The following is a 21,802-nucleotide window of genomic DNA, read 5'->3' on the forward strand; positions in this document are numbered from 1 at the left end:
AACTTCCGGTTGGCGACCGGAGTCAGCAAGTTCACCGGCGAGTCTAAGCCTGACACTTGGCTCGAAGACTACCGAGTGGCTGTCCAGATTGGTGGCGGCAATGATGAGGTGGCTATGAAGCATTTGCCTCTCCTATTGGAGGGCTCAGCCAGAGCGTGGCTGAATCAGTTAGCGCCCAGCAGCATCTACACTTGGGAGGATCTCTCTCGAGTGTTTGTCACAACCTTTGAAGGAACATGTAAGCGACCGGCAGGCCTTACAGAATTGCGGTCCTGCGTGCAAAAACCGAGTGAAACTCTGAGGGATTACATCCAGAGGTGGATCACTTTGCATCACACGGTTGAGAATGTACCAGATCACCAAGCAGTTTGTGCCTTTAAAGAAGGCGTCAAGAACAGAGAGTTGAACCTGAAGTTCGGTCGGACCGGAGAAATGTCTGTGAATCGGATGATGGAAATTGCCACCAAATACGCTAACGGAGAAGATGAAGATCGACTCCGGAGTGGCAAGCAGAAAGCAGTCGCCCAGGAAACCGGAGGCAATTCCAGTCGGAAGCAGAAGTGGAAGGCCGAGCCAGCCGCTCCTGGGGAGACCCTGGCCGTGACCCAGGGAAAATTCAAGGGAAAACCCAAGGGGCCCTGGAACCCCAAGAAAGTCAAGGATCAAGATGGAAATGATGTTTTGGATCTGCCATGTCACATCCACACCAAGAAAGATGAAGAGGGTAATTTTATTTACCCAAAGCATACCACTCGATAGTGCCGGCTCCTAATCCAGCAGTTTCAAGGCAAACAATCCAAGGACAAGGAAAAAGAGTCGGACAAAGCTGAGGACAAGGAAGACAGTGACGATGGGTACCCCCAAGTCAATTCCAACCTGATGATTTTTCCTGATGTCGAAAGCAAAAGTCGACTGAAAGTCATCAACGGTGAAGTGAATATGGTTGCCCCGGCAACACCCAGCTACCTGAAGTGGTCTCAGACTGCCATCACGTTCGACCAGTCCGATCACCCTGCGCACATTGCCACCCCTGGGAGGCAAGCTCTGGTGGTCGATCCAATTGTCGAAGGCACTCGACTGACCAAAGTCCTGATGGATGGTGGCAGCGGCCTGAACATACTGTATGCAGAAACGTTGAAAGGGATGGGCATTCCGATGTCCAGGCTCAGTGCCAGCAACATGAGTTTCCATGGAGTCATTCCTGGAAAGAAAGCCGAGTCACTCGGCCAGATTGCTCTCGATGTGGTTTTCGGTGATTCAAGGAATTACCGCAAGGAAAAGTTGACATTTGAGGTTGTGGACTTCCAAAGTGCTTATCATGCTATTCTAGGCCGGCCAGTTTATGCACGCTTCATGGCCCGACCGTGCTATGTGTATCTCAAGTTGAAGATGCCCGGCCCCAAAGGCGTGATCACCGTTACAGGCAATCGGAAGAAAGGAGAGGAGTGTTTTCAGAAAGGATCAAAGATCGCTGATGCTCAAATGTCAGTAGTCGAACTGCAAGAGTACCAGAAGACTGCTGATCCGAGTGAATTGCTGCGAGCGAAGAAGCCAGCTTCAGAATCAGCTTTTCAGTCGTCCGGTGAAACTAAGCCAGTTCACATTCACCCGACCGACCCCAATGCCGCCCCGACTCACATCTCAACGACGGTCGACTCCAAATAGGAAGAAGCGCTCATCCAGTTCCTCCGTGAGAACTGGGACATCTTCGCATGGAAGCCTTCTGACATGCCTGGAGTTCCCAGGGGGATGGCTGAGCACCGTCTACGAGTCGACCCGAAGTTCAAGCCTGTGAAAGAACATCTTCGACGGTCCGCCGTCCAGAAGAGGAAAGCCATTGGCGAGGAGGTGGCTCGGCTCTTAGCAGCGGAGTTCATCCGAGAGATTTACCACTCCGAGTGGCTCGCCAATGTCATCATGGTCCCCAAGAAGGACAAGTCGCTTCGCATGTGCATTGAATTTAAACATATCAATCGGGCCTGCCCGAAAGATCATTTCCCTCTCCCCCGCATCGACCAGGTAGTTGACTCGACCACGGGGTGTGAGCATTTGTCTTTTCTAGATGCTTATTCAGGGTACCATCAGATCTGTCTGTATGGACCCGACGAGATCAAAACGGCTTTCATCACCCCATTCGGGTGCTTCTGTTATGTCACCATGCCCTTCGGCCTCAAGAATGCTGGAGCCACGTTCATGAGGATGATTCAGAAGTGTTTGCTCACTTAGATCAGTCGGAACGTAGAAGCATACATGGATGATATTGTGGTTAAGTCACGGAAAGGTTTCGACCTACTGACTGACCTTGCCGAAACCTTTGCTAACCTCAGGAGATACGATATCAAGCTCAATCCATCAAAGTGCACATTCGGAGTTCCAGGTGGAAAGTTACTCGGTTTTCTCGTTTCTGAACGAGGAATCGACGCCAATCCCGAGAAAGTTGGCACCATACTCCGGATGAAGCGCCCTGTGCGTGTACACGATGTCCAAAAGCTTACAAGTTGCTTGGCCGCTCTAAGTCGATTCATTTCTCGTCTCGGTGAAAAGGCGTTGCCTCTTTACCGACTGATGAAGAAGTCTGACAAGTTTGAGTGGACTCCAGAAGCTGACGCAGCGTTTGCAGAGCTCAAAGCTCTGCTCTCCACCCAGCCGGTGCTTGCTGCCCCAATCAGTAAAGAGCCTCTGCTGCTGTACATTGCGGCCACAGGACAAGTTGTCAGTACAGTACTTACGGTCGAGCGGGAAGAAGAAGGAAAGGCCTTCAGAGTTCAGCGCCCAGTATATTATGTGTCTGAAGTTTTGACCCCTTCGAAGCAAAGATATCCCCATTACCAGAAGCTCGTATATGGGATCTACATGACCACGAAGAAGTTTGCACACTACTTCTCTGACCATTCCATTACAGTCGTCAGCGACGCTCCACTGTTAGAGATCTTGCACAACAGAGATGCAACTGGTCGAGTGGCGAAGTGGGCGATTGAACTCCTTCCCCTAGATATCAAGTTTGAAACAAAGAAGGCTATCAAGTCCCAAGCAATTGCAGATTTCATCGCCGAATGGATTGAACAGCAGCTTCCGACTCAAGTTCACTCGGAGCACTGGACCATGTTCTTCGATGGATCTAAGATGCTGAATGGTTCCGGTGCTGGGGTAGTCTTGGTCTCCCCCCGAGGAGATAAGCTCAGATATGTTCTCCAGATTCACTTCGATTCCTCCAATAATGAAGCAGAATATGAAGCACTCTTGTATGGGTTGCGCATGGCCGTTTCACTCGGCGTCCGACGCCTCATGGTCTATGGCAACTCAGATTTGGTGGTTAATCAGGTGATGAAGGAGTGGGACGTCAGAAGCCCATCTATGACTGGCTACTGCAACGCAGTAAGAAAGCTAGAAAAGAAATTCGAGGGGCTAGAGCTTCATCACATCCCCCGACTGAAAAATCAAGCAGCTGATGATCTGGCAAAGATAGGCTCCAAGAGAGAAGCCATTCCCAGCAATGTGTTTTTGGAGCACATCCGCTCGCCGTCAGTCCAGGAGGATCCTTTTACAGAAGAAGCCCCGCAACCGAAAAGTGCCACAGATCTGACTGAAGTCAAAATCCCTGCTGTGGTCGACCTAGTCATGGAGGTCTTGGCAATCACTCCCGACTGGACGGTACAATACATCGCGTATATCTTGAGGAAAGAACTCCCGGAGGACGAGGAAGAGGCTCGACAGATCGTCCAACGATCCAAGGCCTTCACACTCATAAAGGGACAGTTGTATAGGGAAAGCGCGACTGGAATCGGTCAGAAGTGCATAACACCAGAAGAGGGTCAGATAATCCTTGATGATATACACTCGGGGACCTGTGGTCACCATGCGTCCTCTCGGACCATTGTGGCTAAAGAATACCGAGCGGGATTTTACTGGCCAAGAGCAAATGAGATGGCAAAAGAGATAGTCGACAAGTGTGGAGGCTGCCAGTTCTACTCCAACATGTCACACAAGCCTGCATCAGCCCTGAAGACCATTCCACTCGTCTGGCCCTTTGCTGTCTGGGGACTGGACATGGTTGGTCCACTGAGAACAAGCAGGAGCGGATTCACGCATGTGCTTGTGGCAGTCGACAAGTTCACCAAATGGATTGAAGCCAAGCCTATCAAAAATCTTGATGCCAGCACTGCTATCGGTTTCATCAGAGAGTTGATATTCAGATATGGGGTCCCGCATAGTATCATCACTGACAATGGGTCAAACTTCGATTCAGACAAGTTTAGAGCTTTTTGCGCCTCTCAAGGCACACGAGTCGACTACGCGTCGGTCGCGCATCCTCAGTCGAATGGACAAGCTGAAAGAGCAAATGGTCTGATTCTCAAAGGACTAAAGCCTCGATTGATGCGTGATCTCAAGCACGCAGTAGGCGCCTGGGTCGACAAACTTCCGTCGGTTTTGTGGGGGCTGAGGACCACCCCGAACCGGTCGACCGGAAGAACGCCATTCTTTCTGGTTTACGGAGCCGAAGCCGTCCTGCCGAGTGATCTACTTCACAACGCCCCCAGAGTCGAGCTTTATAACGAAGACGAAGCAGAGCAAGCCCGGCAAGACACAGTCGACCTCCTAGAGGAGGAGAGGGAAATGGCTATGATCAGATCGACCATCTATCAGCAAGACTTGCGTCGATTCCATGCCAGAAATGTGAAGAGCCGAGCCTTCCAGGAAGGAGATTTGGTCCTCCGAGTGGATCAACAGAAACCACACAAACTTGCTCCTACTTGGGAAGGCCCCTTCATCGTCACCAAAGTCCTCCACAATGGAGCGTATCACCTCTACAATGTTGATCACCAGATCGACGAGCCACGAGCTTGGAATGCGGAACTGCTCCGCCCCTTTTACACTTGAGTTCTCCCTTGGACGAGATGTAATAAGGAAAAATTTCTGCAGTTTATTTTTACCAAAGACAAGAGTGTTCCAATAATTGCTGTCACTTTTGTTTTCATACGAAATCCCCCAGTGGGTGACTTAGCTGCGAATCCGTTTCGCCTAAGTTTGAAAAAATCCTACCGAGTGGAGAGCAATCCTCCCACTCGGGGGTTTAGCTGCAGTCCAGTACTCGCCTAAGTTCTCCCACTTAGAGACTTAGCTGCAGTCAGGCACTCGCCTAAGTTTGAAAAATCCTACCGAGTGGAGAGCAATCCTCCCACTCGGGGGCTTAGCTGCAGTCCAGTACTCGCCTAAGTTCTCCCACCTAGAGACTTAGCTGCAGTCAGGCACTCGCCTAAGTTTGAAAAAACCCTACCGAGTGGAGAGCAATCCTCCCACTCGGGGGCTTAGCTGCAGTCCAGTACTCGACTAAGTTCTCCCACTCAGAGACTTAGCTGCAGTCAGGCACTCGCCTAAGTTTGAAAAAATCCAACCGAGTGGAGAGCAATCCTCCCACTCGGGGGCTTAGCTGCAGTCCAGTACTCGCCTAAGTTCTCCCACTCAGAGACTTAGCTGCAGTCAGGCACTCGCCTACGTTTGAAAAAATCCAACCGAGTGGAGAGCAATCCTCCCACTCGGGGGCTTAGCTGCAGCCCAGTGCTCGCCTAAGTGATTAGAAATCCTACCGAGTGTGAGCAAACCTCCCACTCGGGGGCTTAGCTGCAACCCAGTGTTCGCCTAAGTGTTTAAAAATCCTACCGAGTGGCGAGCCAGACTCCCACTCGGGGGCTTAGCTGCGGCCCAGTGCTCGCCTAAGTGTTTAAAAATCCTACCGAGTGGAGAGCAAACCTCCCACTCGGGGGCTTAGCTGCAGCCCAGTGCTCGCCTAAGTGTTTAAAAATCCTACCGAGTGGAGAGCAAACCTCCCACTCGGGGGCTTAGCTGCAACCCAACGCTCGCCTAAGTGTTTAAAAATCCTACCGAGTGGCGAGCCAGACTCCCACTCGGGGGCTTAGCTGCAGCCCAGTGCTCGCCTAAGTGTTTAAAAATCCTACCGAGTGGCGAGCAAACCTCCCACTCGGGGGCTTAGCTGCAGCCCAGCGCTCGCCTAAGTGTTTAAAAATCCTACCGAGTGGCGAGCCAGACTCCCACTCGGGGGCTTAGATGCAGCCCAGTGCTCGCCTAAGTGTTTAAAAATCCTACCGAGTGGCGAGCCAGACTCCCACTCGGGGGCTTAGCTGCAGCCCAGTGCTCGCCTAAGTGTTTAAAAATCCTACCGAGTGGAGAGCAAACCTCCCACTCGGGGGCTTAGCTGCAGCCCAGCGCTCGCCTAAGTATTTAAAAATCCTACCGAGTGGAGAGCAAACCTCCCACAAGGTTATTCCGAGTGAAGATCAAGTTCCACTCGACGAATCAAATCATGAAGATATTCAACGAGAAATCAAGATCAGATAAAGCCTAAAAGGTCCCAGACCTCAGATCAAAGTACTCGAGCCCTCGGCTCAGCGGAGTTTAACGGTTACAAATCCACTCGGCATTCCGAGGCAAATTTAAAGTGAAGCATAAAAGTTTTTCATTCCTCAGGAGGAGGACTGGAAGGGGCGACGAACTCGTCCAAGTCGATCCCGTCCGCAATACGAGTGGCAGCAGCAATGAAAGCCTCCATGAAGTCTTGAAAGTTGTGCTTCCTGGTATTGGCAACTTGGATGGCGGCTAGCTTTTCTTCTCGCGCCTCCTTGCAATGGACACGGACCAGAGACAGAGCGACATCAGCACCACATCTAGCAGAAGATTTCTTCCATTCCGCCACTCGGCCTGGGACCTCATTAAGTCGAGCCATCAGGGACTCGAGGTCGTTCTGAAGCGTCGTCCCAGGCCAGAGTGATGTGTCGATCCGCGACATCGAGACCTTCAGTCGAGCAAGATAGTCAACCACGCTGGCAATACGAGACTCCAGACGGAGCACGTTCATTGCAGCCTCGTCCTTCACAAGGGAGTTAGCAGGGTCCAAGCCTGGCTCCACTCGACTGGTCTCCTCTTCAAAGTTTTGACAGAATTCTGCAAACACGATTCAAGAATAAGACAGTGACCCTACACAGACTTGGTAACTGCAAGACAGTCGGGGCAGAGTAATTACCTTCGAGCACGACGAACAGCTTCTTGGCGAGTCCACCGAGATAAGCCTCCAGATCGTTCCTCTTCCCCGCTAGCTCACCTGCCTTGTCGTGCAGAGCCATGTTGTCGTTCTTCAGTCGACTGACCTCTTGATTGGCTACCTCGAGAGCAGCTTTCAGTCTGGAGTTCTCCTGCTCAAGAGCTTCGACCGAGGCCATTTTCTCTTCGGCAAGCCTCGTTTTGTCCAAGACCTCCTTCTGTGCCTCTGCAAGTGTTGGGTTTCGTAGTAATTTCAAAAAATTTCCTACGCACACGCAAGATCATGGTGATGCATAGCAACGAGGGGGGGGGGGGAGTATGATCTACGTACCTAGTAGATCGACAACGAAAGCGTTTGGTTGATGTAGTCGTACGTCTTCACGATCCGACCGATCAAGCACCGAAACTACGACACCTCCGAGTTCTAGCACACGTTCAGCTCGATGACGATCCCCGGACTCTGATCCAGCAAAGTGTCGGGGAAGAGTTTCGTCAGCACGACGGCGTGGTGACGATCTTGATGTACTACTGCAGCAGGGCTTCGCCTAAACTCCGCTACAATATTATCGAGGACTATGGTGGCAGGGGGCGCCGCACACGGCTAAGGAATAGATCACGTGGATCAACTTGTGTGTCTCTGGGGTGCCATTGCCTCAGTATATAAAGGACTAGAGGGGGGAGGCGGCTGGCCAAGGAGGGCGCGCCAGGAGTCCTACTCCCTCTCGGAGTAGGATCCCCCCCTCCAAATCCTAGTTGGAATAGGATTCGCGGAGGGGGGAAAAGAGAGAGAGGGGCCGGCCCCCTCTCCTTGTCCTATTCGGACCAAGGGAGGGGAGGGGCACGCGGCCCATGTAGGGCTGCCTCTTCTCTTTTCCACTAAGGCCCATCATGGCCCATTTAGCTCCTGGGGGGTTCTGGTAACCTCCCGGTACTCCGGTAAAATCCCGATTTCACCCGGAACAATTCCGGTATCCAAACATAGGCTTCCAATATATCAATCTTTATGTCTCGACCATTTCGAGACTCCTCGTCATGTCCGTGATCACATCCGGGACTCCGAACAACCTTCGGTACATCAAAATGCATAAACTCATAATATAACTGTCATCGTAACCTTAAGCGTGCGGACCCTACGGGTTCGAGAACAATGTAGACATGACCGAGACATGTCTCCAGTCAATAACCAATAGCGGGACCTGGATGCCCATATTGGCTCCTACATATTCTACGAAGATCTTTATCGGTCAGACCGCATAACAACATACGTTGTTCCCTTTGTCATCGGTATGTTACTTGCCCGAGATTCGATCGTCGGTATTCCAAATACCTAGTTCAATCTCGTTATTGGCAAGTCTCTTTACTCGTTCTGTAATACATCATCCCGCAACTAACTCATTAGTTGCAATGCTTGCAAGGCTTTAAGTGATGTGCATTACCGAGAGGGCCCAGAGATACCTCTCCGACAATCGGAGTGACAAAACCTAATCTCGAAATACGCCAACCCAACATGTACCTTTGGAGACACCTGTAGTACTCCTTTATAATCACCTAGATCCATTTATTCTCAATTGCTTGCCGATCATCGGGCAAGTCAACCAAAGTCCACACTTTGTTCTCATACATGGATCCCATCTGAGATTTCATGGCTTCAAGCCACTTTGCGGAATCTGGGCTCACCATCGCTTCTTCATAGTTCGTAGGTTCATCATGATCTAGTAGCATGACTTCCAGAACAGGATTACCGTACCACTCTGGCGCGGATCTTACTCTGGTTGATCTACGAGGTTCAGTAGTATCTTGTTCTGAAGTTTCATGATCATCATCATTAGCTTCCTCGCTAATTGGTGTAGGTGTCGCAGAAACAGTTTTCTGTGATGTACTACTTTCCAATAAGGGACCAGGTACAGTTACCTCGTCAAGTTCTACTTTCCTCCCACTCACTTCTTTCAAGAGAAACTCCTTCTCCAGAAAGTTTCCGAATTTAGCAACAAAAGTCTTGCCTTCGGATCTATGATAGAAGGTGTATCCAATAGTCTCCTTTGGATATCCTATGAAGACACATTTCTCCGATTTGGGTTCGAGCTTATCAGGTTGAAGCTTTTTCACATAAGCATCGCAGCTCCAAACTTTTAGAAACGACAACTTTGGTTTCTTGCCAAACCACAGTTCATAAGGCATCGTCTCAACGGATTTTGATGGTGCCCTATTTAACGTGAATGCGGCCGTCTCTAGAGTGTATCCCCAAAACGATAGCGGTAAATCAGTAAGAGACATCATAGATCGCACCATATCTAGTAAAGTACGATTACGACGTTCGGACACACCATTACGCTGTGGTGTTCCGGGTGGCGTGAGTTGCGAAACTATTCCGCATTGTTTCAAATGTACACCAAACTCGTAACTCAAATATTCTCCTCCACGATCAGATCGTAGAAACTTTATTTTCTTGTTACGATGATTTTCAACTTCACTCTGAAATTCTTTGAACTTTTCAAATGTTTCAGACTTATGTTTCATTAAGTAGATATACCCATATCTGCTCAAATCATCTGTGAAAGTGAGAAAATAACGATATCCGCCACGAGCCTCAATATTCATCGGACCACATACATCTGTATGTATGATTTCCAACAAATCTGTTGCTCTCTCCATAGTACCGGAGAACGGCGTTTTGGTCATCTTGCCCATGAGGCACGGTTCGCAAGTACCAAGTGATTCATAATCAAGTGGTTCCAAAAGTCCATCAGTATGGAGTTTCTTCATGCGCTTTACACCGATATGACCTAAATGATAGTGCCAAAAATATGTTGCACTATCATTATCAACTCTGCATCTTTTGGTTTCAACATTATGAATATGTGTGTTACTACTATCGAGATTCAATAAGAATAGACCACTCTTCAAGGGTGCATGACCATAAAAGATATTACTCATATAAATAGAACAACCATTATTCTCTGATTTAAATGAATAACCGTCTCGCATCAAACAAGATCCAGATATAATGTTCATGCTTAACGCTGGCACCAGATAACAATTATTTAGGTCTAATATTAATCCCGAAGGTAGATGTAGAGGTAGCGTGCCGACTGCGATCACATCGACTTTGGAATCGTTTCCCATGCGCATTGTCACCTCGTCCTTAACTAATCTTCCCTTGATCGGTAGTCCCTGTTTCGAGTTGCAAATATTAGCAACAGAACCAGTATCAAATACTCAGGTGCTACTGCGAGCATTAGTAAGGTACACATCAATAACATGTATATCACATATACCTTTGTTCACCTTGCCATCCTTCTTATCCGCCAAATACTTGGGGCAGTTCCGCTTCCAGTGACCAGTCTGCTTGCAATAGAAGCACTCAGTTTCAGGCTTAGGTCCAGGTTTGGGTTTCTTCTCTTGAGTAGCAACTTGCTTGCCGTTCTTGAAGTTCCCCTTCTTCTTTCCTTTGCCCTTTTCTTGAAACTAGTGGTCTTGTTGACCATCAACACTTGATGCTCCTTCTTGATTTCTACCTCCGCAGCTTTCAGCATCGCGAAGAGCTCGGGAATAGTCTTATTCATCCCTTGCATATTATAGTTCATCATGAAGCTCTTGTAGCTTGGTGGCAGTGATTGGAGAATTCTGTCAATGATGCAATCATCTGGAAGATTAACTCCCAATTGAATCAAGTGATTATTATACCCAGACATTTTGAGTATATGCTCACTAACAGAACTGTTCTCCTCCATCTTGAAGCTATAGAACTTATTGGAGACTTCATATCTCTCAATCTGGGCATTTGCTTGAAATATTAACTTCAACTCCTGGAACATCTCATATGCTCCATGACATTCAAAACGTCGTTGAAGTCCCGATTCTAAGCCGTAAAGCATGGCACACTGAACTATCGAGTAGTCATCAGCTTTGCTCTGCCAGACGTTCATAACATCCGGCGTTGCTCCTGCAGCAGGCCTGGCACCCAGCGGTGCTTCCAGGACGTAATTCTTCTGTGCAGCAATGAGGATAATCCTCAAGTTATGGACCCAGTCCGTGTAATTGCTACCATCATCTTTCAACTTTGCTTTCTCAAGGAACGCATTAAAATTCAACGGAACAACAGCACGAGCCATCTATCTACAGACAAGCATAAACGAGCAAGATACTTATCAGGTACTAAGTTTCATGATAAATTTAAGTTCAGTTAATTTACTTAAAGAACTCCCACTTAGATAGACATCCCTCTAATCATCTAAGTGATTACGTGATCCAAATCAACTAAACCATGTCCGATCATCACGTGAGATGGAGTAGTTTCATTGGTGAACATCATTATGTTGATCATATCTACTATATGATTCACGCTCGACCTTTCGGTCTCCGTGTTCCGAGGCCATATCTGTATATGCTTGGCTCGTCAAGTATAACCTGAGTATTCCGCGTGTGCAACTGTTTTGCACCCGTTGTATTTGAACGTAGAACCTATCACACCCGATCATCACGTGGTGTCTCAGCACGAAGAACTTTCGCAACGGTGCATACTCAGGGAGAACACTTCTTGATAATTAGTGAGAGATCATCTTATAATGCTACCGTCAATCAAAGCAAGATAAGATGCATAAAAGATAAACATCACATGCAATCAATATAAGTGATATGATATGGCCATCATCATCTTGTGCTTGTGATCTCCATCTTCGAAGCACCGTCGTGATCACCATCGTCACCGGCATGCCACCTTGATCTCCATCGTAGCATCGTTGTCGCCTCGCCAAGCTTGTGCTTCCACGACTATCGCTACCGTTTAGTGATAAAGTAAAGCATTACATCGCGATTTCATTGCATACAATAAAGCGACAACCATATGGCTCCTGCCAGTTGCCGATAACTCGGTTACAAAACATGATCATCTCATACAATAAAATTCAGCATCATGTCTTGACCATATCACATCACAACGTGCCCTGCAAAAACAAGTTAGACATCCTCTACTTTGTTGTTGCAAGTTTTACGTGACTGCTACGGGCTTAAGTAAGAACCAATCTCACCTACGCATCAAAACCACAATGATAGTTTGTTAATTTGACTCCGTTTTAACCTTCGCAAGGACCGGGCGTAGCCACACTTGGTTCAACTAAAGTTGAAGAAACTGTCACCCACAAGCCACCTCTGTGCAAAGCACGTCGGGAGAACCGGTCTCGCGTAAGCGTACGCGTAATGTCGGTCTAGGCCGTTTCATCCAACAATACCGCCGAACCAAAGTATGACATGCTGGTAGGCAGTATGACTTATATCGCCCACAACTCACTTGTGTTCTACTCGTGCATATAATATCAACATATAAAACCTAGGCTCGGATGCCACTGTTGGGTTTCGTAGTAATTTCAAAAAATTTCCTACGCACACGCAAGATCATGGTGATGCATAGCAACGAGGGGGGGAGTATGATCTACGTACCTAGTAGATCGACAATGGAAGCGTTTGGTTGATGTAGTCGTACGTCTTCACGATCCGACCGATCAAGCACCGAAACTACGGCACCTCCGAGTTCTAGCACACGTTCAGCTCGATGACGATCCCCGGACTCCGATCCAGCAAAGTGTCGGGGAAGAGTTTCGTCAGCACGACGGCGTGGTGACGATCTTGATGTACTACTGCAGCAGGGCTTCGCCTAAACTCCGCTACAATATTATCGAGGACTATGGTGGCAAGGGGCGCCGCACATGGCTAAGGAATAGATCGCGTGGATCAACTTGTGTGTCTCTGGGGTGCCATTGCCTCAGTATATAAAGGACTAGAGGGGGGAGGCGGCCGGCCAAGGAGGGCGCGCCAGGAGAGTCCTACTCCCTCTGGGAGTAGGATTCCCCCCCAATCCTAGTTGGAATAGGATTCGCGGAGGGGGGAAAAGAGAGAGAGGGGCCGGCCCCCTCTCCTTGTCCTATTCGGACCAAGGGAGGGGAGGGGCGCGCGGCCCATGTAGGGCTGCCTCTTCTCTTTTCCACTAAGGCCCATCATGGCCCATTTAGCTCTCGGGGGGTTCCGGTAACCTCCCGGTACTCCGGTAAAATCCTGATTTCACCCGGAACAATTCCGGTATCCAAACATAGGCTTCCAATATATCAATCTTTATGTCTCGACCATTTCGAGACTCCTCGTCATGTCCGTGATCACATCCGGGACTCCGAACAACCTTCGGTACATCAAAATGCATAAACTCATAATATAACTGTCATCGTAACCTTAAGCGTGCGGACCCTACGGGTTCGAGAACAATGTAGACATGACCGAGACATGTCTCCAGTCAATAACCAATAGCGGGACCTGGATGCCCATATTGGCTCCTACATATTCTACGAAGATCTTTATCGGTCAGACCGCATAACAACATACGTTGTTCCCTTTGTCATCGGTATGTTACTTGCCCGAGATTCGATCGTCGGTATTCCAAATACCTAGTTCAATCTCGTTACTGGCAAGTCTCTTTACTCGTTTTGTAATACATCATCCCGCAACTAACTCATTAGTTGCAATGCTTGCAAGGCTTTAAGTGATGTGCATTACCGAGAGGGCCCAGAGATACCTCTCCGACAATCGGAGTGACAAAACCTAATCTCGAAATACGCCAACCCAACATGTACCTTTGGAGACACCTGTAGTACTCCTTTATAATCACCCAGTTACGTTGTGACGTTTGGTAGCACCCAAAGTGTTCCTCCGGTAAACGGGAGTTGCATAATCTCATAGTTATAGGAACATGTATAAGTCATGAAGAAAGCAATAGCAACATACTAAACGATCGGGTGCTAAGCTAATGGAATGGGTCATGTCAATCAGATCATTCTCTTAATGATGTGATCCCGTTAATCAAATAACAACTCATTGTTCATGGTTAGGAAACATAACCATCTTTGATTAACGAGCTAGTCAAGTAGAGGCATACTAGTGACACTTTGTTTGTCTATGTATTCACACATGTATCATGTTTCCGGTTAATACAATTCTAGCATGAATAATAAACATTTATCATGATTATAAGGAAATAAATAATAATTTATTATTGCCTCTAGGGCATATTTCCTTCAGCAAGATCTTGATCCTTCTTCTTCAGAGCTTCCTCCAGTTTATCTACGGCGCGTCAAGTGAAATCAACGTCAAGAATGGACAAGAAAGAAAAGCCACTCGTCAAGAATGGAGAACCTCACCAGCCATACCTTTTGCTTCTTCTTGCGCCTTCTTCAAATTCTCCTGAGCAAGCTTCAAGTTAAGGTTGAGCTGGATCTGCTGATTCTCCAACTCAGTATAGCGAGCTACAAGTTCGCATGATTTCTGTAAAAAGAAAAATCAGTCGATAGACGTCCAAAATAAGTTGCTTCCGAGTAACTAAGAGACAATGATGACGTTTCTAAGACTACAGCCGAATCAAGAACATTCGACAGTAGTCTCGGGGACTACACCCAGTGGGTGCACTCAGCGTGCCCCCATTGTAAAAAAAAAGTCGACTGCCCGCAGTCGATCGGATACAGTCCCATTCGACATGGCGTGACCAGACCGAGTGAAGAAATACAGCTACAGCAACACAATATAAAGACTACAGTCGACTGCCAGCAGTCCACCGTAGTCTCGGGGATTACGCCCAGTGGGTGCACTCAGCGTGCCCCCACTCGTCCAAGAATTGGCAGACACACCCAGTGGGTGTACAGATACAAAGATCTTCGGAAAAGAGATTCTTCAAACAGCATATCATAACAGACCAAGTGTTGAGTCGACTGACCTGGACGTTGCTCTGAAGAGCCGAGCTCGCGTCATAAGCTGCTTGGCTGGCCTCCCGAGCCGCCTTCACTTGCTCCATCATGATCCCCGCCTGGCGTATAGCCTCTTTTGTGGTAGCCGCTTGGTCCTCAGGGACAGGGTACGCGGCAAAAAGCGAAGGCGGATCCGCAGTCGACGTCGAAGGCCGCACACTTGTCAGAGGAATGGCGAAAGTCACAGAAGCCCGAGCGGTGTCACCACCATCCCGAGCTACAGCCTCAGACGCCGGAGCAGATTGGGGGATCTTGTCAGCCGACGCCCTCTTGTTCCTCCTCATTCTCAGTGGTTCGTTGTCGTCGTCATCCGGGAGGTCGATAACATGACGAGGGGCTACAAGGGAAACATTCAATCGACCAGAGTAGCAATAAATGTTCAGTCGACTCAAAATGGAACGTCAGTAATCGTACCAAGGTTGGAGGTAACAACATCCTCCATCTCTTGGTCGTCGTCCTTGGCGGAGATCTCAGAAGTAGCAGTGCTGCAAAACTCGAAAATCAGTCAGTTGGCTCAATGAATCGACCAAGGATCTGTCCACGGTCAACGAAGGAAAGCAAGTTTTATTATTACCCAGAAATGGTGGGGACGGCCATCTTCATCTTGGGCAGAGCCTTGGGCGGCTTGGACGGCGTCGCGCGTGGGTGCTTGGGAGCCTTTCCAGTCGGCGTAGGAGAAGAGGTCCGAGGGCGTTTCGACGACTGCCCAACAGGAGCAGTCGCCCTACCACGCTCCCGCGCTGGATCGTGTGTGATCTTGGATCGCCCCTCCGGGCGGGGGGGGGGGGGGGGGGGTCAACCTCCTCCTCCTTCTCTTCACTGGAGTCGACGTCGTCGCCTCCCTCTCCTTCACCGTCGGACTCCCACTCGCCTTGATCGTCTCCGCTCTCACCTCCGCTTGCCTCCCCTTCCTCAGTTGGCCCCTGTGCCCCGTTGGGCGTCGAGTACATCTCAGTAGTCGCCTGAAAAACAACAGACAAAATAAAGGTCAATCGACCAACTCAAAGAAGACCAATGAAGAAAACAAGATCTCAGTCAGGAGCATAAAGACATACCCGGTCCACGTCATACGAGTTGTCGAGTGGAATTACCCGCCTGGCTCCTCGGGGGTTGTCTTTGTTCCCCGTGATGCTCGACAGCCACCCCTCCAGCATCTCGTCGGTAACCTCCTCCGGGTGGACCCGAGTGGTGTCGTCGAGACCCGAGTACAGCCACATCGGGTGGTCACGAGCCTGGAGCGGTTGGATGCGCCTCCGGAGAAAGACCTCTAGCAAGTCCATACCTGTCACACCCTCACGGACAAGCTCAACCACTCGACCAGCCAACACTTTGACTTGGGCCTTTTCCTCCGGCGTCACTTTTAGAGAAGCAGGTTTTTCAGCTCGGTCGAGTGAGAAAGGGTGAAGACCAGTCGACTGTCCTGGGGTCGCCTGGTCCTGACAGTAGAACCAGGTCGCCTGCCAACCGCGGACCGACTCCGGGAAAGTGATAGATGGAAAACAGCTCTTTCCCCTCGTCTGGATCGCCAGGCCCCCGCACAGCTGGATCACCTGCGTCCTTTCGTCACTCAACTTGGCCTTCTTGACCGATTGGGAACGACAGGTAAAGATGTGCTTGAAGAGTCCCCAATGGGGGCGGCAACCCAAGAAACCCTCACACATGGAAATGAAAGCAGCAAGATATACGATGGAGTTGGGAGTGAAGTGGTGGAGCTGCGCTCCGAAGAAGTTCAGAAAGCTCCGGAAAAAAGGATGGGGCGGCAGAGAAAACCCTCGGTCGACATGGGTGGCTAGGAGCACACACTCACTGTCGCGAGGCTGAGGTTCGATCTCTCTCCCCGGGAGACGCGCAGCTTCGTGGGGAATGACCCCCCCCCCTCGACCATGTCGTCGAGATCTTCTTGCCGGATCACCGACGGCATCCAGTCGCCCTGGGTCCAGCCGCGGGGCAGAGTGGACCTTGAGGAAGATCCGCCCCGAGCGGATCTCTTCCCTTTTCCCTGCGTCGCCGCCTTCTTCGCGCGCTCCAGAGCGGATGTCTTGTCCTTCGCCATCGTCGCCGACAAATCTCGCACGGGTCTGCGGCGCTAGGGTGAGAGCGGAGGTGGCGGAGGAGCTTGCGAAGGAAGAGAGGAAGAAGAGAGCACACTGTTTGGAAACCCCGAGCCGGCTACTTATAAGAGGCCGCTCCCGAGTGGCTGACTGGTAGACCCAGGCAATCCAGTCAAATCCCGCAGCAGACGCGCGCGCAGTACGTGGCGAAAAAGGTGGCGCGGAAATCGAGGAGCTTCCGCTTTATCTCTTCCGATTACTGCAGCCGCTCCCGTCCCACGCGCTTCCCGAAATCCGAATCCCGCGACATCCGTGGGCCGCAAAACAACTTGTCAAAACAGAAGACCCCGCTCGCGCCGACACTCGGTATGTCACAAGTAAAGAAATTCACTCGACGAAAGGCCTGGAATGGATCAAGGCGACTGAAAGAGGTTGATAACGTCATCCGTGACGATTGACCCGAAACGAGGCACTCATGTAGCCCAAAGAACCGGTCGGAAAGATCTCCAACTCTTTCCCCATTCAAACCTCGATCCATTCGGGGGCTAATGATGAAGCTATGTACCTAGGGTAGGGGCACGGACCTGTCCTAAGAGCCCTACCCAGGGACATCCCTAGAAGAAGTCACCTTTCAATCGACTTGAAGGTATCCCACTCGACGGGTTCAAGACACTCGACCAAGAAGCTATCACTCGACCATGAAGCCAACCACTCGACTGCCAGGAGACCTAAAGTCACTCAGCAGGCAAACGGTCGGCTATTAAGTAGTCTTTATGGTCATTATAGCACTTTATTAGGGGCGTTACTGGTAACGCCCAACCTTAAATGTACCTTAAACCCTGCATCACTGAGGGCAGGAGAGGGCCGGCGAACTCTATATAAGCCACCCCCCTCCTCAGTATGAAGGGTTCGCACCCCTGTTATTCACACACGCATAATCCAATCGACCGCCTCCGGGCACCGAGACGTAGGGCTGTTACTTTCTCCGAGAAGGGCCTGAACTCGTAATCCACGTGTGCTTACAGCTCCTCCATAGCTAAGATCTAGCCTCTCCATACACCCTCCCTACATCACTGTCAGAGTTAGAACCACGACAGAACCATGGTTCTGCCGAACCTACGCTCGACACCATTGATCTCTGGACACTTTTCATAAGGATACGTGCATGATTGATTAAAAAATGCATGATGGAAGCTGTTTGCATATTAAACAATGCGTGACGCGGATCCACATATAGCAGGATGTTGAATCGTACGGCGTCGACCATAGGTTCGGCTGAATCATGGTCCAGAATCACGCCTCTCAACAGCACAACTACAATTACTGCCAACAACTACAATTGCAAAGGATCTGTTGACTGCATTTTCTAAAAACTGGCTAGTGTTTGGGAAGAACAAAGTACTATACAAATAAATTGCAGAGTGATGGGATATTTGCAACTAGCTAGCTAGTACTAGAGAGGCATATAACATTTTTCAAATACGATAGCACGGTAATTGCACCATGATACGATGCCAATCACAATGCACACATCATAAAAGAAATACTAGCCCCTATCGAGCAACACCTCAAACAGCAAGACACTCATAGCTGGGCGACCACATCACCGCAGAAAGTCGTAGGCTCAGAGCAACTATGGACATATTCAAACAACAGCAGATCCGAAAGAGCACTGAACTAATTGTAAGTTATTTGCTTCGGCGGGGCTAACAGCTTCTGGGAAGAGCATCCTAACCTATTCTCGAGGTCATGGCTGATGTAATCGAAGGCGCCCACAAAGCCCCCCTCCTTGATAATGTTGGACCCATTGTCAAGCAACTGATGTGCCTGACCTACCGTTTCCTCCTCCTCATCCCCTCCTCCCTCCTGACCACCCGCATCCTCACTGGGTTCAAACGATGGATCCTTTTGCTCACCTCGGGGCACAGGAGTGTAGAAGCTAACAATTGGAATCAAATTACAGAAGACATGATCATCACACACCGTGCTCACCCGCTCTGATTCTAGTTCAATTGTGAAGAGGCCAGCAACCGTGGTCATGAAAATGACGTTTGCTCCCTCAGCAAAGCCCAACACATACAATGAACTTGCTGGCTCCACGAGAGCACCATCTGGGAGCAAATTTTGCAAGTAAATGACCCGGCTCAGTACCCATCGGGCATCGGCGCCTTCAATCACCTCCCTTGTCCACAATTTGAGATGCGGACTCATCTCTTGGGTAACTCCCAGTCCACCGTCCTCCGCCAGCATGATGTTATATCGGCCATCGTAGATCGGCTCATAGTTCGGTGGGTCGAAAACAGTCAGGTCGTGCCGTGCAAAGTCGTACTCTAGGATGCACCCATCGTCAGACATGAAGTAGAGCAGAGACCTCCCAACGAGCACGCTGGAACAAAATGTAAAACACATGGGCAAGCCATGGAAAATCCAGCGCAGCTCATCCCAGCTGTCGGTTTCCGACGAGTATAGGCGCGTCAACGTGACACGCCCCCCGTCACCGTCGCTGTCATGCTCGACGCAGAAGACGAGTAACACGCCAAAAGGGCCTCTGAAGCAGTCCCGGTGGTCACACCCGCCGTCAGCTGCACAGAACACGGCCGCGGTGGCGTACACTGTCACCTCCTCGTACCGGCGGATGACATCGTACACCACGGGCACCGGTACGCGCTGCTGGGCGCCCGTGGTTGGCTCCCACACAAGGAGTAACTTTTTACATGTACAAAGTTAGTATAAAATCGAGTCACTTATTTTGAGACGGAGGGAGTATAACTTTAGTAGTACAAAGCTATATTAAAGTTGAAACACTTATTTTGAGACGGAGGGAGTATAACTTTAGTAGTACAAAGTTGAGTCACTTATTTTGGGACGAAGGGATTACAAAAGTTAAGACACTTATTTTAGGACGGAGGAAGTATTTTTCTATCTATTTTTCATTTTGCATTGGAGGAACTGGAGGTGAATAGCAGCACAACTAAGATTGCTGCTATTACAAAGACAAATAATTATTCAGGAAAAGTACCAGGGCACAAAGATAAAAGCAGAGTTACCTTTCCCGTAAAAGAAGATACATTTCCTATCAAGTAACCATAGTTTGAATTGTTCTTTCTTTCCCACAATAAAGAAGTGTTGTTATTTAGATACTTTATATATTCTGGATAAGTTAGTTTTCGCACTGTTCATTTTTTCAATGTTTGTGTGTGTTCCCCCAGTTTCTAGACTTACAAAATAATATGATTTTTTCGGAAAGGTTTCATGCCTCATAAGCTGCACCCATCCTGTACAAAAAGTATTGGTTCCTGCACGGCCGATAGCTTCAATATATGTTACATTTCTCAGTTTATGCAAATAAGCATAGAGAATGATCAGCAGCATATTCACCTCCTGCTGTACTATGGTGCAAGTGTATTATTCTTCACTTATCTTACTGTTTGTCAGTCAATTGTTCTTGCTATGTAAGGTGTGGATTCTATGACAAGTACTTGGGAACTTGCATATATTGGTGCCTCGACATTTTAAAAAAGATAGTTTTTTTTTCTCCTTATGTCCAACTTTATTTGTGATGCTCCTCATTTTGGACAGAACTTTCTCTGTACCAGGATACATGTTCAATTCCTTTCAATATGCCAGATTGTGATAAACCACACATTCACTGAAATGTGTGAGACCATCCTGTTCCAGGTGTAGCAAAGCATGCATTTTCCCAAAGATCTGCACAGATAAACACAGCCTCCGCCTCCACCATGACGAGTGATCACTGCGACAGAACAGGTCATCATGGTTGGCTCTAAGAGCTCACCGATGGCGAGTATTTTGTTGGTGGGACTCATCACTCACTGTAGTTGTAGATATAGCTGTAGTGTGACTGACAAATGGGTATATGGTCAAACTATCTACTGCTATAAAGAAGCTGGTTATGACCAAGCTAAGGTTTTCTCTGCTTTGTGCAACATCATCTAGCTACTATCCATTTTTTAAATTGAATAATACATACTAACTATCAGGAAAATAACTTATATTAAATGCCGTCCCAGGACAATCTGTTCCAATCCCAAACACAGTTCACATCCAGCATTCATGCCATGTTAACAACACTGGGTTCAGTTGGTTTCACTACTTATTTGAGAAACTATTTCATACAAATAAATTTCACACATATACTTGGAGAATAATGAAAACGAGTATTTAGCCACACAGGTGCCTCTGGGGCAAAAGGTTCAGTGGTATATACAACACAGTATTCAGAATCACCTTTCTCTGAAGGTGGAGCATCATAAACATTGCTACCTGAGGTCTTTTGAGTTCCCAGCATCATCTTTGCTGATTGAGGTCTTCACGTATTCTTCATATAGCAAGCCGCATCCATGTCCGTAAACCGCGCTGGTAGCCTGGTACACGCAGGAGCAACTTCACCATAGGGTGGAACCCTGACAATAAAGGCATACAATTTCAGTCTATAATTGTTAAGGTTATAACGTAAGGCAGAAAGTTACTGCGATCTATGATAGGACAGCACAACTATAATTATAACCAATTTGACGATACAAGGTGCTAAGTTTGTTCTGTTGACTGCCTTTTCTAACAACTGGCTAGTGTCTGCACAGATTATGAAGTACAATACGAATAAACTGCAGAGTGATGAGATATTTGGAACTAGCTAGTATTGGATAGCATGGTAGTCACACTTTGATACGATGATAATCACAACGTGCACATCATAATAGAACATACTAGGCTCTAACTCCCAAATATTGTTAACGAGTGACATCTCAAACAGCAAGAAACTCATAGTAACTAGGGACATCTTAGAACATCTTGAACCCCACTAATCCTTGTCTTACAAAATACAACAGCCAAAGGCTCAGAGCGACACTTTTCTCCCCCCCCCCCCCCCCCCCCCCCCTGCTCCTCACCACCTGC

General features: G+C 48.6%; 1 protein-coding gene across 1 annotated transcript; it reads right to left on the bottom strand.

Moving 5' to 3' along the window:
* Nucleotides 1–18,490: 18,490 nt before the first annotated feature.
* On the bottom strand, nucleotides 18,491–21,197 carry LOC125554897 (uncharacterized). Its single transcript, XM_087520977.1, has 2 exons — nucleotides 21,114–21,197; nucleotides 18,491–19,591 (listed from the first exon to the last, which is right to left on the bottom strand). The coding sequence occupies exons 1-2, from the start codon at nucleotides 21,195–21,197 to the stop codon at nucleotides 18,563–18,565; spliced, it is 1,113 nt and encodes a 370-aa protein (XP_087377103.1). The 3' UTR covers nucleotides 18,491–18,562.
* Nucleotides 21,198–21,802: the final 605 nt, after the last annotated feature.

Source organism: Triticum urartu, chromosome 4A (genome assembly GCF_056163025.1).
Source record: "Triticum urartu cultivar PI428250 chromosome 4A, HENAU_Tu73, whole genome shotgun sequence".
NCBI classification, from domain to species: Eukaryota; Viridiplantae; Streptophyta; class Magnoliopsida; order Poales; family Poaceae; genus Triticum; species Triticum urartu.